This window comes from Callorhinchus milii, unplaced genomic scaffold, assembly GCF_018977255.1.
Source record: "Callorhinchus milii isolate IMCB2004 unplaced genomic scaffold, IMCB_Cmil_1.0 Scaffold15, whole genome shotgun sequence".
In the NCBI taxonomy this organism is placed as follows: Eukaryota; Metazoa; Chordata; class Chondrichthyes; order Chimaeriformes; family Callorhinchidae; genus Callorhinchus; species Callorhinchus milii.
In genome coordinates, this window is record NW_024704756.1 from 10029638 (window position 1) to 10047333 (window position 17696).

Genomic DNA, 17696 nt, shown 5'->3' on the forward strand with positions numbered 1-17696 from the left:
CTTCAAAATTGTGGTTTGATTAGCAAAGTAGACAGAGGAGCAAGAGAAAAAAAACTGTAGATTATGATAAATGAGGCCAGTGAAGTTTCATTGCTCTTGTATTGGTCCTTAAGATTTCCTTTTTCCACCATTTCAACTGATTATTGATGAGTACAAACCAGATGACCGGCACTACAGATTTAATGTGAACATTTACACTGTTAATGTATATGTGTATATACAATGACGACCCAGCCATTTAAGGTTTTGTAGTGAAGCATCACTAGAAGTTGAACAGGTTTTACATTTGAAAGAGGAGAAAGACGTACATGTAAACCAGAATTATCTTTATTTAAAAAATTACAAATCAGTAGACAGTAGGTTTGTCTTTCCAAAATGACCAGCAAATGAATGAATCAAGAAATGATTTCATATTACAAAGTCACAGGTAGCCTAATTTTTTCCACTCCTTCACCTTGATTTTCAGTCAAAAATTTCAGACAGCACTAGTTTAGTTTTTTAATTTTTGCCCAGCATTTGTGAAAACATGTGCTTTTTTCCTTTTTGAATGAAAATACCTTGGTGCAATTGGTCAGCTGTATTTTTATTGGTGCAATGCACAAAAATGTTTAAAAAATTCCAGACTGTTATTCTGAATGTAGAAAACCCATGAGCTTTTGTTTTTTTAAAAAAAACGACTCATTTCAACAAAAAAAATTGCATTTCTTGAAGTTGACTATATAGTTAAATGTGCACCATTTAATACCTGTGTATCACATTTCAAGTTCTCAGAATATTCATCATGAATAGGTAAACAAAATTAGGGAAAACTGAAGAATGAAGGAAAGCCCCCCCCCATACAATATTCAGCACAGAGCATTTCTGCCTTTCACAATACAGATGGTAAAACACAAATAAACCTGCTAGATGCAGAAAAGAAAATGAGTATAATCCTTGACAGTTCAAGTTGTAATTAAAAGTAACATATTGCTTTTATTAAAGAAAATACATATAGCTAAATTTCAAAATCCATTTGTAATGAATGCTTTATTAACAGTATGGTTTGTAAAAGTCACTATGTTTCCATGCAGATTGGGGAATACTAAAAATATCTGAAGCCATTCTTCCATTCGCAAACAATGAAAGCCAGCTCACGAGAAAGATGACTTTCATGTTGATATTCCGGCTGACAAATAGAACAGCCCACTTCTGCAGGAGTTTCATTCATTCTTTCCCATTACATGATGCTCTGGAAACATCCGATTCCAGTTTGTTGCATAATTGGTGCGGCTCACAGAATTCTCAGTTTAATTATAATGGCAGTTCCTGGAGCTTTCAAGGCAGCAATGAAAACACAACTCCTTTAAACTGTTGGTCAGTTTCTTGTTAAATTATACAGTAAAGATATGCACCGTTGTCTACTGCCTTATTCTTATTGAAACACTGGTGTATTCAGCTACATGTGGGTACAGTAGGCAGTTAACTGAATGACTATGAAAGTACTCCAGTTTCAGATTATTTTTTACAGTGATTTATTTCTCTTAATAAAACTATCACAGCCGTTTTAATGCAGTTAAACTCAACATGTTATAGAAAGAACTGCCTCCAGAACATCACAACTGATTTTAGCAAATGTTCCATTTAAAGAAAATGTTCCATGAGTTTGTTTGATGAGGGCTGACATGTAAACATAGTAACCACAAAAGGGGACAAATTGAATTAGCTCTAAATAGCAAGGTGCTGTACAATGCATCTGTCATTGTTTAAGGCTCAATTTACTCCCCTTTAAAGACAATCTTTTAAAGGCATTTACTGATTTTAATACTGTAAAACATGTGCAATTAGGTTTTCAATAAATACAAATTTTCCAAGGAAATGAAAAAAATTAAAATTACAAATGAATTTTTGCATATTAACTTTTAAAAATGAAAGTATGAAGCTACTACAAAAAGGCTTGTTCGTAAAGCAGGGAATTGTTTGGGCTTAATGTTTCAAATGCAGAGCAAATGTGCTACAGCTTCACAATAAGGGTTTGTAGATATCCTCGAGCATTGACCCGATGTACTTTTCAAACAATGGCAATGTGCTGTAGAAGAGCACGACTGTACATTTCAGACACATTTTTCCAAGGCTCCTCTTTTACCTAAAGGGATGTAGGTTCTGAAGCAGCTTCTGTGCAAATTTTCACTGAGCTCATCCAACTGCAAAACAAAACATAGAATTTAGAACAAATCTGAACAGCTGATGTACTGGAAATAATTTCTTCAATTACAGGATCATCAATGATAGTGCATAACGAAGCTTGTACACAGGATTCAAATTGAACAACAGTGACCAGCAAAACACTGCAGACCAGATATTTGTTCTGAGTCAACAAGTCATTTCCGATCCAAATCAGAGGCTGATTTCGCACTAGTCAAAATATTAGCATGTGTTAGAAGCCAAATTGTAATTTACTGGTAATTATTTTATATGAAGTTCATAGCAGCTTCAAATCTGAACTCCAAACATCTCTTTGAATACTGAGAGCATTTTAAGGTTAAAAATGGATTTCCAAGTCATGAAAATACACAAGTTTTCTCTCTCCTTCAACCCAACAAAACCTTTCCTGAAATTCTGCCAAGCATTTTCAGATGTATAAAAGCAGCAGAATGTAAGGTTTGAAAGCCTGACAGATACTATTTCACTGGGTGCTCACCAGAACATAATCTAATTTGCATATTTAGGATCGTTAATCTTCTGGTTAAGAAAAGCAATCTTGCACATTAGAATTCCATTTACAACCATAATCTGAAAAGTGCCTAAACTCATTACAATGCACATACAGCTATTGCCTTTCCTCAGGCACATTTCTTCAAACAGAGCCTCATCCAGGAGATAGTCTGTGTGTAGAGAAAAATAAATGATGCAACACTAGAAATGTCTCAAACGACTAGAGAGGTAGCACTCGTAAATAATCCGCTTCTCTAGCAGGAATGTGTCAAGTTGGCATTTCTGAATATGCAATTCAGGCACAATTTGCCACACTGTTTTGCTGCCAGACAAATTTTTAACTGTGGTATGGTTAAAAATATCTATTGCAATGCCATCTTATCATTGACTGCAAATGGAAACAGTTAATATTCTACAAGTGTTCAGGGGGCTAATTTCCCTGTACCAAAGGACTTATTATTAATGGTATTATTATTATTATCCCTCGTCCCCTCTACTCCACCAGCGGCAGCTGTGCCTTCAGCCACTATGCCCCGAAACTATGGAACTCTCATTCCCAATCCCTTGGTCTTGCCTCCTCTTTCCCCATCTTCAGATCACAGCTGAAGACCTTCCTCTTCAACCATGTCTATGGTCACCTCCCCCTGGCTAAGTGTCATGAAGGGCGTTATATGAATGCAAGTTGTTGTTGGGTGTGTGAGGAAGGTTAATCTGTTCCTGGATTTCAACTGAAAGTCTTCGACACCATCACCAGTGCACTATATGGGTACAGAGGTACAATTGTTTTAAAAGAAATTCTGGAAATTCCATTTCTAACCTCATTCCCATGCCATAAAATAATCTAGTTGATAGTGCCTTCCAGTAAGGCTCATTCCCACTGGGGCAACAAGGATTTCCTCTATGAAAAACAAAGTTCAATATTTTAAGAGCACAACATCACATTCACTGTGTCTTAGCAAACAATTTTTTGACTTAAGTCTTCCTGTTGATTTCCTTTAGCATTCTGCAATAAGCTCCAACTCTCAATCAAAGCCCAATTTCTATGTAAAAGATCAATGTTCACTTAGCACATGCAAGATATCCACAACTGCAAATGTGCATAAACAAGGAATTTGGATATGAGATTGTTCTCCATTGTATAATCTAAAATATAGGAAAGTTCATTGCCCATCATGTAGATATCCAAAGCAAACAAGACAAAGTTGATTGTCTGCAGTTGGATTAAATGATGGAGTGTTCAAGTACAAAGGATTTTGCCACATGGTCTAATGCTGACCATCGTAAAGGCCAATTTTACACCAATTACTGAAAATACTTATTAAAATGCCAATCAACATTTTCAGAAAGAAGTGATGTTTCATCTAATGATTAGCTAAGTGGGTCACAAATGCTGATGTGTGCAGGACGGGAAAGGGCAATTTCTGAAAAATCATGATTTTTAAATTAAATCACCACCAACTTCACCGTGGTGAGCACTTTCCACTTAATGATAATAATGGTCCTTGCATTTGATGTGGGGTCTTATCATGTCTCAAAGTGCTTTTGCAGAATATAATGTAAAGTGTAGTGACTGTATTTTGTGGGCCAAACGCTGCAGGCACAGCAATCGTCTTACACTCTTATCTCACCCCTACTTCTGCAGAAATCCTTATTCACTGAGGGCACAGACTTGTCCAATGTTCCACAGCTTGAACAGATCCAAAATTCTGCAGCAGGGTTTGCTTTTGCACAAACACTGCACATATGATCCCCATCTTCCAACATTCCAGACCCTACATCTACTCCATTCTTTGGCCTCTAGATCCCCCACTCATTTCCTTCATTCCAATATTGGTGGCCATATCTTCAGCTAACATAACTGCAGAACTCTCTTCCAATACCATAGGTTACAGTAGATTAAATAATAGGATATGTAATGAATTAAGGAAGTTTTACCTTTTTTAAAAAAAATCACAGTAATCTAACATTATAATCACATCCAAATACCAAAGTCAGGTATCATGAGGAAGCAGAACTCAATTTGCTGTTATGGACTGAAGCAACAGCCATACAACAACAAGATTCCATCTATAAAGCGCCTTTCACGTCAGGAGGACGTCCCAAGGCGCTGCACAGTTGGGTCAGGACCCGAGCAGGGGGGAAATGGTCAGGGTGAGGGGAGGGAAGGGAGGGAGCGAGGAGGGGGAAGAGAGTCGAGAGGGGAGCTGAAGGCTCGGTCAAAGAAAGGTTTTGAGACCGGCCTTGGAGGAGAGGGAGGAAGCGAGGTGAAGGCACTGGGGGATGCAGTTCCAGAGCATGGGGGCTGAGAGGCTGAAGGCCCGACCACCGATGGTAGGGCGATCGGGGCGGGGGACGTGGAGCAGACCAGAGCCGGAGGAACGGAGGGTACGGGCAGGTAGGGGGATAGCAAGTCAGAGAGGTAGGAGGGAGCAAGGCCGTGGATGGCCTTATAGGTGAGGATGAGGATCTTGAAATCAATCCTCTGGGGGATGGGGAGCCAGTGGAGGCGAGCGAGGGTGGGAGTGATGTGGTCCCGAAGCCTGGTGCGGAACAGTACACGAGCTGCAGAGTTCTGAATAACCTGCAGCTTGTGGAGGGAGGTGGCGGGAAGGCCGGCGAGGAGAGAGTTCCCATAGTCCAGCCTTGAGGTGACAAAGGCGTGGACCAGGGTTTTAGCAGCGTGAGGGGTGAGGTAGGGCCGTAGTCTGGCGATGTTCCGGAGGTGATGGAAGGCGGTGCCAGTTGTGGTGCGGATGTGAGGGAGAAAGGACAGCTCAGGGTCGAACAAAACGCCGAGGTTCCTGACTGGCTTTGAGAGGTGGAGAGTGCAGCCTTGGATGCTGATGGTGTCGGCGCCTGAGGTGCGGAGGCGCTGACGTGAGCCAATCAGGAGGGCCTCGGTTTTTCGCACGTTGAGCTGAAGAAAGTTGTCTCTCGTCCAAGACTCGATGTCAGACAGGCAGGCTGTCAGGACATCGGTGGTCGTGGAGTTGAGAGTAGAGGAGGAAAGGTAGAGTTGGGTGTCATCCGCATACATGTGGAAGTTAACTCCATGTCTGCGGATGATGTCACCAAGGGGGAGCATGTAGAGGGTGAAGAGGAGGGGACCGAGGACAGAGCCCTGAGGGACACCACATGAGACAGTGCGGGGGGTGGAGGAGAAGCCATTTGTAGAGACAAAGTGAAGACGGTGAGAAAGGTACGACCTAAACCACTCAAGGACAGTGCCTTGAAGGTTGAGGTGGGAGGACAAGCGGTGGAGTAGGATAGCGTGGTCGACCGTATCGAATGCTGCCGATAGGTCGAGGAGGACGAGGAGGCAGAGGGAGCCCTGGTCACAGATGGTCAGGATATCATTGGTGACCTTGACCAGGGCAGTTTCTGTGCTATGGGCAGCACGGAAACCTGACTGAAGGGGTTCGAAAAGTGAATTGGTGGAAAGGAAAGAGCGCAGTTGGGAGGCGACAACTCTTTCCAGGACCTTGGAGAGAAGGGGAGGTTGGAGATGGGCCGGTAGCTTGATAGCTGCGACGCATCAAGGGAGGCTTTTTTCAGGGTGGGCGTGATGGTGGCAGTTTTTAAGGGAATGGGGACAGAGCCAGAGGAGAGGGACAGGTTGACGATGTCGGTGATATGTGGGGCAAGAAAGTGGAGCTGGGAGATAAGGAGTGGAGTGGGGATGGGGTCAAGGGAGCAGGTGGTTGGTTTCAGGGATAGGATGAGTTTGGTGACAGAGGGTGGGGAAACGGGTACAAAAGTGAGTAGGGGAGGATGGGTAGCAGTCGGAGTGTGGGAGTGAGGGGGTAGGGGGTTGGTACAGTAGGCAATGTGGAATTTGAACAGATTGCAACGTAATTTATGCAGAGTCAGAGTTAATTATTTTAACCCCATGACTCACCGGTGAAGTGAATATTTGGGACAAGCCAAACAGGAATGTGTGCCTAGATACAAACTCCCACAATACAAGTTACTTGTATGCTGTTGTTTTACTGCCGGGGCAGTATAGGAATGTGAAGCAGTAATCTTGCTTTATATTTATACTGTCTGCTCCACATTGCTTTCAAACATTAAATAAATTGTTCTTAAACTATTACAGAGCTCAGTATGATTTACACAATGGATTTGAAGTCAACAAAATTCACAATGGGAGAGCACAAGGGAAGAAAGGAAGGGCAAAACAACAAGTCAATGAGGAATAGCCCAATAACAAGCAACAAAATCTTATCAGGCCATCTCACTTCTGCAGAAAACCGTGTTCCATTGTTTTTAAAAAGGATGTCAACAATCTGTAGAGAAGCAGCTCAACACAACAGCAGCTACACTCTTGTTGCAACACATGGCTCTTTTTGCCATCTGATTTGGAAACAAAAAGGTGGTAGAAATAGAATAGTTTAAGATTGCCAAAAACTTAGAAGACACTGAATGTTTTATTCATCTCTTCCTCCACTAGTTGAATCTTGTCAGAATTTCTACCTCCTTCAGCATGTTAATTGCTATAGCAGAATGATAAAACAGCAGTGACTGGAGACAAATCACAGAGGAGAACTGAAAAAGTGGCATTTGTCAGTGAAAGAATACATCAGTCCATTATATAATTCTTACAACCATTTCACCTACACCTGAATAAGCATTAACAGGTCAAGCAGCCGTTGCAGCAGAATAGGGGAAAAAAAGTTAGCTCATATGAATTTCCAGCCTGAAAATCTGTTTCCTGTTTTGGAGTGTCATTCATAATCAGGAAACAATGACCTGTGAACTTCCCCTGATACTGCTCACTCTACCCATAAAGTCCTTTAAACAAATTATTCTGGCATGGTGTAAAGTGTAGCCACAGTAGATTTTATAACCTTTATCACTTTAGATACTAAATATCCTCAAATGTTTAGAAAAATAATTTCAGGGATACAGCAAATGTTTGCTTTTGTAACAACACTGATGACTTGTTTCTAAAAGCGAGCAAGTTAGAGAGAAAGCAATACGATTTGCAATTTTTGTGGATCAATTGGGATTCAAAAATTAGGTAGTTCAGTTACAGTGGATAAAATGTCATGATTGCTAACATTTGTAGTACATCCTTAAAAGCTGAAGTTTTTCTCAATTTATTTATATCAGAGTAGCATCTCTCTCAACCTTCATCCGTGGACAGGCAAATATCCCTCTGCCAATGCTGCTCAGTAACTAACTAATTGTAAAAGCTCAGGAAAGAATAGTTTAAATTCCCTTATATGTAGCAGAACCCTTTTTTGAGATTTCAGATTAGTTATAGTGCAAGTTAAACTTATCCAGTGTCAAAAATACTTAGTAGTGTAGGAAAGCTGAGAATAATCTCTGTTCCCCCCCCAATCCACCACCCAGGCATCATCCATCTAAAACATTGGCTGAGACATGGAAAAGCTATTGCACAACTGTAGATTGCAGGTAGCTGGAATGCAAAGTTAACCCAGAAAAGTTAACCCTGTCTAACTCAGTATATATACAACCATTTCCAAGCAGTTATTAAAATAAATTTAAAGCAGTACAATTTGAATTCTATCATTACAGTTCAATATCAGATTGCAAGACAAGACTGTAGAGGAGTAAGGTACCAACTGGGAATAAAATCCCAGGTCTTTGTTTAAGAAAAGGTAAGCCCTCAAAGTTTGTTACCTTTCAAACTTGTATTTGTGGACAGTAGACTAATCAATTCATGTCTGCTTGATAACAAAACAAGCATATGCTAAATTACACTTTCATCTCAACTTTATGATTTCCTTTTTTGGAATAATTTCTATAAACTTAAAATGTTCATCTTGATATGTAAACCCCTGCTTGGTGGGAAAACTTAGCCAAGTTAGATCGATCTGCTAGCAAAGCTTTATTTACTGGATGTTATGAGACTGTATTCTATCCTAAGAAGCAAACTAGTACTGTACATTGGAAAGAGGGTTTATTTAAGCCAATCAAACATTAACCTTTTAGCTCAGAAAAATAAGAGCTGTTTAAGGGTCACGTATACCAAGAAGCAGTGACTGTTCTAATCGTTTATAATAATAATAATCCTTGCATTTGATATAGCGCTTTTCACACCTTCTCGACATCTCAAAGTGCTTCACAGAATATGCTGTAAAGTGAATTGACCGTATATTTGTGGGCGAATATTTATATTTGGGACATCTGCTCAAGTGGCCCTAAACCTGGTGCAAATTGACCAGTTCAGTTTGGAGAGCTAGGTCCGCAACGACAGAAAAGAATAATAGAATTGTTCTCAGTTTTGCACCACGCCCCCAAAGTGTTACTTTGCTCAACTATACCTGATCCAGCAATGGGGAGAAAGAAGGCTGTTGAGTGCCTATGTTTTAAATAACATCTTTCAAGTACTGTCTATCTCAATTCATTATTTAGCTGAAGCCATTACAACTTATAATATTCATGCCATTTGATATAGCACATCATCATACTGTTGAAGCTTCTCAAAGCACTTCACTGAATATACTGTAAAGTGACTTGACTATATATTTTGGGAGAGAAATGCACTTTTACCTTAATAAGAGGAAGTGGAAAAAAAAATCAAAATTGGGCTTGTGAGGAAGAACAAATGTTGTGTGGAAGTAACAACAGCAATGGTTGAATAAGTGGTGGTGGTGTGGGGGGGGGGGAGGCTAATTTCTGGAAAAATTGACCATAGTAAAAAAAACACCACAATACCCACAATAAGCTTGATAATATATTTAGGAGAAATACACAATTCAGGATAGTTGTGAGGCCATACACTGTAAGAAAAATTAACAGATTATACATGGGAGGATAATTACATGGCTCCATCTTGCTTGCACTTAACTAGTCCACCTTTCTACAGGTCAAAAAGAATTTGGATCATAAATCAAATATGTATAAACCTATCTCAATTTGTTCCCAAGTACAAGATATTGGAGTAGCCAAAGTCTATAGTAATAATACTTGTAATGTAAATCAATTTGATAAAAGATTCAGTCCTAAGTTGTTGTAAATCAAAAATCCAATGGATTTGTAGGAATATTTGAATCATGGCTGCTGATTCACAGCACTGGTCTGCTGTGACGGACCAGTTTTAACACTTAAATCCATTAATCCAGTTAATTTCTGCACAGCACTACTGAAACTAATTTGACTTTTTAAAAAAAAACTGCAACATTTTTACCCATTTTCTAAACTATGCTTCTAAACATATAGGAGCATACGCGAGTGCCTGGCTTCCTTCCTCACCATCGTTAGCCGCTGGGAAGAATGTGGTCCATGGTTCTTGGCTGGCCAATTGGTATTTCCCATCTTCTCCTGTGAAACGATGCTTAACTTCCACAAGATTCAGATCAGAAGCTCACCACATGAGGGAAAAGCACACGTACAGACCTGCATCTCACCCCATTGCTGTGACATGTTAGAACATTCTTGGAATTATAAGGGAGCTGTTTACAAAGTTAAATCTTTTGCACTGATCTGTACTTGCCTTTTTTGCAATGTTTCACAACATTTTGATTTCATGTTAGTCCCCCATTTTCACAGTTGCTGTTTAAACATTCACAAGAGCAAATAATACTCCCTTTGGGAGAACATCAAAATCAGCTTATGAAAAGTATGTCACAAACCCAGAAACCTGAGTAAATCTATTTTGAAGACTTTCCTCTTCAACCGTGTTGCGGTTACCTCCCCCCTCCCCCAGCTCCTGGCTCAGCCACCGTCAAGCTTCCCTGTGGGAGGTGCACTATATAAATGCAAGTAGTAGTTGTTGAACCATTGCACTTTTACCTGTGTACTGTTACCCTATCAGTATTCAAAAGTAATTTCCTGTTGAAACAGAATTGCAACGATATCTAGTTTGATACGTCTGTCGGTTTTATTTAACCACAGGTCACCACACATTTTACAACGAACTTCTCAAACAGTTAATCAATGTGCAGCAATGACACTGCAGGAGGCTGAATAAACTGTAATGTTCAATCACATGCTGTAGCGTATACTTCTGAAGGGCCATATATATCCTCTATTCACTTGCTTTCCCAAACCCATTTATAGGTTTAGCGGAAACAACTAATGAAGTATTAGAATACATTGGCTTAACTAGTAAATGGGTTATTTCCGAATACTTTTTCTTTCTATAAGTTTGATTACCAAGTAACCACAACACTGGGCTAGATATTCTCTCAAGCCAATTTTTGGCACAATTTCTCTTCTTTCTCCACATTTTTTTTGCAACAGTGATTCATAAAAGGGTTGAACTTCTACAAATGTATGATTGATGTTGGGAATAGTAAGTAATTCAATCTAATAATTTAGTTTTGTAATTAAAACAACAACTTACAGTTATATAGCACCCTTCGCATAGGGAAGCGTCCCAGTCCACTTTAAATTACAAGCAATTTAGAATTCCTGCTGCCTTGCTGTGGTTGTTGAGACGAGAACTGTTATAGCTTCTCGTCGCATCTGTGAGGAAGTTTCAATCAGAATGTACCCAGTTGTATTAGGTGATGCATCCTATTATAAAAGGTATAGTAATGTGGATTTAAAGTGCTTTTGTAAAACTCACCAATAACCTCCCCTCCTGAAGATGCCAATTCTTGCAGGAGTGCAGGACCTCACCCAAGTAAACGGTCTTCATACAAAGCCAGGAGGTTTGCTGGGATGCCATTTGATCATTGAGGAGAATTTTAACAAATCACAAGTTAGCCCAACTCGCCATTCAAGTGTACTTCACTGGATAGGCAAAAAGGAACAGAAAACATAGCACAACCAGCTCATGGTGCAGAGAACAATTGTACCACTCCTACAGTTGCCCAACTAAGAACAGCAAAATTATTGCATACCAGAGATCAAACCTGGGATCTTCCCAATCAATAAATTTACCCTCTAAAATAATTAAAAAGCCCGTAATGCATTATAAATAAAATCTTAGAAATTATGCATATAATAATAAAAACTTACAATTAATACTTTTGCAATCTTGCAATTGTACCATAGCTAACTGCAAGGCTGAAACTTTAAATTTAATATGCTTGGCTTTTAATAGCTACAACAACAATTTGGATTTATATAGCTCCCTCCACCCCGGAAGGCATCTCAGAGCACTTGGTACAATAGCTAAGAAGATCTTGCAGGAAGTGACACCCTCCCCCCACTTGAGAAAGTGTTTGGATTTTTGCAGAAATGCTATCCCCTTCTCTCCCTAAACTATTTTGTAAAGGAGTACGCGCCCTCCCATTAGCTTCTCCTCTCATCACTTCTTTGACAGGAAAGTGGGCAAACATCAGTGGTTAAATACTCCTTCCTTTTGATGAAACATTAACTACTCCTCTCTCAACTCTCTGGTTCTCTTCAGAACAGTAAGATCACTATCTGTGTGGTTGGACGACATACTAATATGTTAATGTCAAACACTGCCCTTTTTTTAAAAAAGATATCTCGAACACAAAAGTTCAATTATACAACAACCCTTTTCCTTTAGACCTTTCAAAGTTTTACAACACATCCTTCTGAAATAAAGATGTAGGATTCTTCAGGAGGAAAGTTGGCAGCTAAATACGTACAGCAGAAAGCCATTTATTGAAAGCTATAGGAACGATTAAATAATGATTTAAGCTTGTTTTTTTTAAACAGTTCCTCACAAGACTTTGCACATACTGTTACCAAAGCAATTGTTTTCAGTTAAAAAAGAGGTTGTTCTACTTTTTTGGTAGGAACAGCACTGGTAGAATAAATTGATATTTTGGTTCTGGTGAACCACCAGAACCAAAATATCAATTTATTTCTACCAGTGCTGTTCCTACCAAAAAAGTAGAACAAAATGTCATGCGTGACTCTGGCCATAGCAACATAAAGCCGTGTTCTTCACTATTATATCACTATTATGTTCCAAAATTATGGCCAAAAAAGTCCAATAAGATATTTTTACAATTCCTGCCCCACTACTGTTTCGATGCATGCCAGCCAGAATGACATCGAGCTCATAGAGACAATCACATTTCCAGGTTCAATGTCTGGTTTGGAGCAAGTTAGTAGCCACTTTCAGTTCAAGTAGGGGAGGAAATGCTACAATTGATCTGAGCAATGCAAGAATTGGGATAATTTGAACAGGATTCCTAATGTGGATCCTTCTGCAGTTAAAAGCACATGTATACAAATTTTGGCTCGCTTACGGTTTCTTCTTCTCACTTTCCAACACAGTCAAACAATCTCACGGTTTAGGTTCATGCATGAAGAATGAACACTTGTGCAAGATATTGAAGAGATGCCCAAAACAAGAAAACACCCCAACACAAGTCAGTAGCTTCAGGAAAAATGATTATTTTTCGCACTTTCAGGTAAAGATTATGGTATAATACTAGAAATTATATAGGCTATGCATTGACCTACAAATAGGGTTACACTAGTCAGAACTGTAATAAGAAATTGCTGTAGATCAACATGACTTGATTGTAGCCCCACAACATTCAATTGCCATCTTTATCGAGTGCATTACGAAGTGCTTTGTTAAAACAATAACAGATACTGAAATATTAAAAAAAATCCAACCATTCATTGAACATTTAGTTATATGGTACTTCAGAAGGTTGTGGATTTAAGCCCTACATTAGCACTTGAGCTCATTATCTAGGCTGACACTCCAGTGTATTACTGGGGCGCACTGCATTGTTAAAGGTGCCGTTTTCTTTATTAAAAAGAATTAAACTAAGATCCAATTCCAATTAAAAAAGATTTTTTTTCCATTATGCTTGCCAATAATTTTCCAATTTAATTGGACATTTACCTACTACCCTTTGTGAAACCTTGCTGCTGGCACAAGTGAGTGTCACACTTGCCTATAAAAAAGTCAGCACTCTTAACAGAAATTACTTGTGAACACAGACGTTTAAACATGGTAAGGTGCTATAAAAGGAGGAAGGTCTTTACTGTCACTGTGTAGCCATCATATTAAAAGCCAATAGATTCAGATCATGGAAGTCATATTTCACACAAAGAGCTTGCTCACTTGATTGATGAGCGTTATTTAATTGGGACAATTGGCGATTCTTTCTGAAGCCGCAGATCACTGCTTCAACCCGGCTTAACAACAACTGCGCTCTCTTGAAAAAACAAGTGGGATCAGCCACAGGCAGGGTGGGGGGGGGGGGGGGGGGGGGTAACAAGTTACCAATAAAGCAGACTCCACGTTCACCACCTTGAAAGGTCATCGGGAAGATAATAATAATAATAATCCTTGCATTTGATATAGCACCTTATCACGTCTTTGAGACATCTCAAAGCACTTCACAGAATATACTGTAAAGTGATTTGACTGTATATATATGTGTGTGTGTGTGATGCTGCACTTTAGATACCTAAAGCCCCAACTTCTCCCCACCCCTCTCCTCTCTCTTGCCCCTCTCTCCACCTGAAGCCCCAGCCTTAGGTAAGAGAGGGGCAAGAGAGAGGCGCGGGGAGAAGAAGAAGCCCCATTGGTTTTGTCATGTCCTCACCTGTTCCAATATGGCCATGGGTGCGAGGTTCTCGCTTTGTGTTCACTGGAGGGCACACGAGCAGCACTGATCCTCCTTATCCGGCAGCGCCGTGTAGTTCATCTGCCGCACGATCTCGGCGAACAGTTCGTCCACCATGGTCTTGCTCTTGGCCGAGGTCTCCAGGAAGGGGCAGCCCCACTCCTCGGCCAGAGCCCGGCCCTCGGCGGCCGACACCTCCCGCTCGCTCTCCAGGTCCACCTTGTTGCCCACCAGGATGAGAGGCACCTTCTCGTAGCGCTTGACGCGGATGATCTGGTCCCTCATGGGCTTGATGTCCTGGAAGGACTGCTGGTTGACCAGGCTGTACACCAGGATGAAGCCCTGCCCGTTCTTGATGTACAAGTCTCTCATGGAGGCGAACTGCTCGGTGCCGGCGGTGTCCAGGATCTCCAGCACCGAGGGCGACGAGTCCACCTCGATCTCCTTGCGGTAGAAGTCCTCGATGGTCGGGTCGTACTTCTCGATGAAAGTCCCGGTCACGAACTGCACCGTCAGGGCCGACTTGCCCACCCCGCCGCTGCCCAGCACCACCACCTTGTACTCCCTCATCCCCCCCTACCCCCCGCGGGGTCCCTCGGCGGCGGACTCCCCTCCTCACTCACTCACTCACTCCCTCCCCTCCCCTCTCCCCCCCCCACCCCGGGGGCCCGAGGAGGGGCAGGGGCTCCTCGGGCTCAAGTCGCAAAACCAACCGGGCCTTTCGACGCCAAAGAGCGGCCGCTTCACAAACTCTACCTCGGTGTCTTGTCTCTGTCTGTCTGTCCCTCTCTCTCTCTCACACACACACACACACTCACACACACAGAGAGGTGTGGGGTGGGGCCTAATTCAAACCGGAGCGTCCGTCGTCGTCTCCTCCGACCTCCCCGGGCATCGGCCGCACCGTGTGGTGTGAGGAGAAAGGGGGCGGGGGGGGGGGGGGGGGAGAGCGAGACTCAGACCCGCTCCAGGGCTCCTCTCCGCCCCGCCATGGCCGCCGCCGCAGCAGCAACAGCAGCAGCAGCAGCAGCTCGCGATCTCTCTCTCTCACTCACTCTCTCTCTCGCGCTCGCTCTCGGGGCGGGTGAAGAAGCCGCCGGTCACACGGACACTAAAGGCCGTGGCGCACACTTCCTGTGTGACTCTCTAAATGGTCCCTCTCCCCTTCCCTCCCCCTTCCTCTCCCCCCTCTTCTCTTCTCCCCCTCCTCCCCCTCTGTCTCCCCTCTTTCTCCCCCCCCCCCTCTGTCTCCCCTCTTTCTCCCCCCCTCCCCCCTCTCTCCCCTCTTTCTCCCCCTCTGTCTCCCCTCTTTCTCACCCCCCACCCCCCTCTCTCCCCCCTCCCCTCTTTCTCCCCCCCTCCCCCTCTTCCTCCCCTCCTCCCCCTCTGTCTCCCCTCTTTCTCACCCCCTCCCCCACCCCCCTCTCTCCCCCCCCCTCTTTCTCCCCCCCTTCCCCCCTCCCCTCTTTCTCCCCCTCCTCTCCCTCTGTCTCCCCTCTTTCTCACCCCCCTTCCCCCCCTCCCCCCTCTTTCTCACCCCCCTCCCCCCTCTCTCACCCCCTCCCCCTCTCTCACCCCCCTCCCCTCTCTCCTCCCCCCTCTCTGGGATCACCTCCTCCCCCTCAGCTCCAGAGGAGCCCCTCACCTCCTGGATCCTGTGTAACACTTTAAATGGCTTCGATAAAATAAGCCCAGAATCCATATATACTCTCGGCTGCACCCAGACCTCAAACAAGGAGCACCACAGAGGTTTAGGGTTGCAACTGGCAATTTCAGGACAGACACCAGCAAGTACACATTCCTTCGTCAAAAAACGAATAATAATATTAATAATAAATCGGTCACGACTGTTTGTGGTGGGACGCTGCTGCCGCGTTTCGCCCACAAAATACACAGTCAATTCACTTTACAGCTTGTTCTGTGATGCGCTTTGAGACATCTCAAAGACGTGATAAGGCGCTGTATCAAATGCAAGGATTATTATTATTTACCCAGAGGGGAATTAATTACTGGGACGGCTTACCAGGAAAGGTGGTTGAGCCTAGCACGTTGGACTTGTTTATATAAACATGTAAAATAAATTACAGCTTGATGCTGTAATGGGAAGAGAGTCAGGAGGGGTATTCTGGAAGGAGAATGTCATATGGGCCAAAGGGTCTTCCTCATCCGAACCAATCCTATGATCTCGTTTCTGGTAAACTCGAGAAACTACCCCCCCCTCCAAAAAAAAACAGAAGTTTTTAAAAAAAACATGAAAAAGATTAGCAACCCTGAGCCATCCCGAGCAAGTTCCTAATGACATCAGTAGGTGCGCACCAGTCTAAACTAATAATACATAGGCACTGTTTTTTTTAATTGACTAATAAATGAATGTCAGAATCCTTAAATTATGGTGATTGATTGATCCCCTTGATCAAAGTATTCCATTGGTCAGACCACTTGAAGAGAAACAGTTGCACCAATTGCAAACCCATTTAACTGAGCGGAACGGAGGATTTGGCAACCTGGAAATAAGTGAGACTTGGCGGGTGTAGCTGAGTCTACCTAGAATTTGCAGACACCAAAAGCTTGGCATCTAAACCTTGAAAAGAAATCTCAGAGGGCATCTTACAGAGGCATATAAAATGCAAAACTGGATTTAGAAAGTAAACAGAACAATACTTTCTCAGTTTCTGGAGAACCCACCTGTTATTACTTTGTGTTGGCTGTAAAGATGGTTCTAATTTCCCATTGGTGTGAATGGGTTTTGTTAATAATTGGGTAAAATTCCTTTAATGAGCTGGAGGATTGGGTCACTGACCTCTAGGAGATTGCAGTATCTACAGGTTCAATATGAAAACCGTTAATAAGGTGTGGGGATAATTTTGAAAATGCTGGAATACTTTGAAGTTGGCTGCATGGCTTGGCACCCCCAAGAGAGAACGGAAGGAGAGGGGCCACATCTGTTAATCAGTCTCATAGATGAAGTCAAATGTATAGGCAGGATAGATTAAGGCTGAGCTGACTGTAAATTACAGCAGTTTCACTTCTCTTGTGAGAGTACCTGAAGCACATATATATCTATAAGACAGGAAGTGTGATCTATTTTTATCGTGCGGTAAAGGTAATGTTTATTTTTCTGCAAAATGAATGAAATAATAATAATAGCAATCCTTACATTTGATATAGTGCCTTTCATGTTAGGACGTCCCAAAGGGCTTCACAGGATATATTGTAAAGTGGAGTGATGTTGAAAATTCACCCAAAAAGTGTGTTGTAAACTGGAATCCATGGGTACTTTTAACCAGTTCTGAGGGAAAACACTAGATGGAGTCCCTTATCTTAGAAACCTGAGCCAGTCATGTCCTGCTGCCTTGGCTAAAACCATTCCTTCCTCCAGGGTGAGAGAGGACAGCATGCTAGTGGGATTCAAGCTAAAATTGCCTCAATGGTGTATTTGTAAGAACATACTTAATATGACTTGAAACCCAATGTCAATTAAATTGTTGGTAGGTGTAGTGGTGATATATTGGATATCTA

The 17696-nt window shown here is 42.1% G+C and overlaps 1 protein-coding gene across 1 annotated transcript; it reads right to left on the bottom strand.

The window, feature by feature from the left end:
• Positions 1–305: 305 nt before the first annotated feature.
• On the bottom strand, positions 306–14849 carry LOC103177969 (ras-related protein Rap-2a). Its single transcript, XM_007892399.2, has 2 exons — positions 14157–14849; positions 306–2180 (listed from the first exon to the last, which is right to left on the bottom strand). Exon 1 carries the CDS (start codon positions 14745–14747, stop codon positions 14199–14201), a length of 549 nt encoding a protein of 182 aa, XP_007890590.1. The 5' UTR covers positions 14748–14849; the 3' UTR covers positions 306–2180; positions 14157–14198.
• Positions 14850–17696: the final 2847 nt, after the last annotated feature.

Bases quoted from the DNA above. Each gene is read 5' to 3' on its own strand.
- LOC103177969 (XM_007892399.2), bottom strand. From the start codon at position 14,747: ATGAGGGAGTACAAGGTGGTGGTGCTGGGCAGCGGCGGGGTGGGCAAG.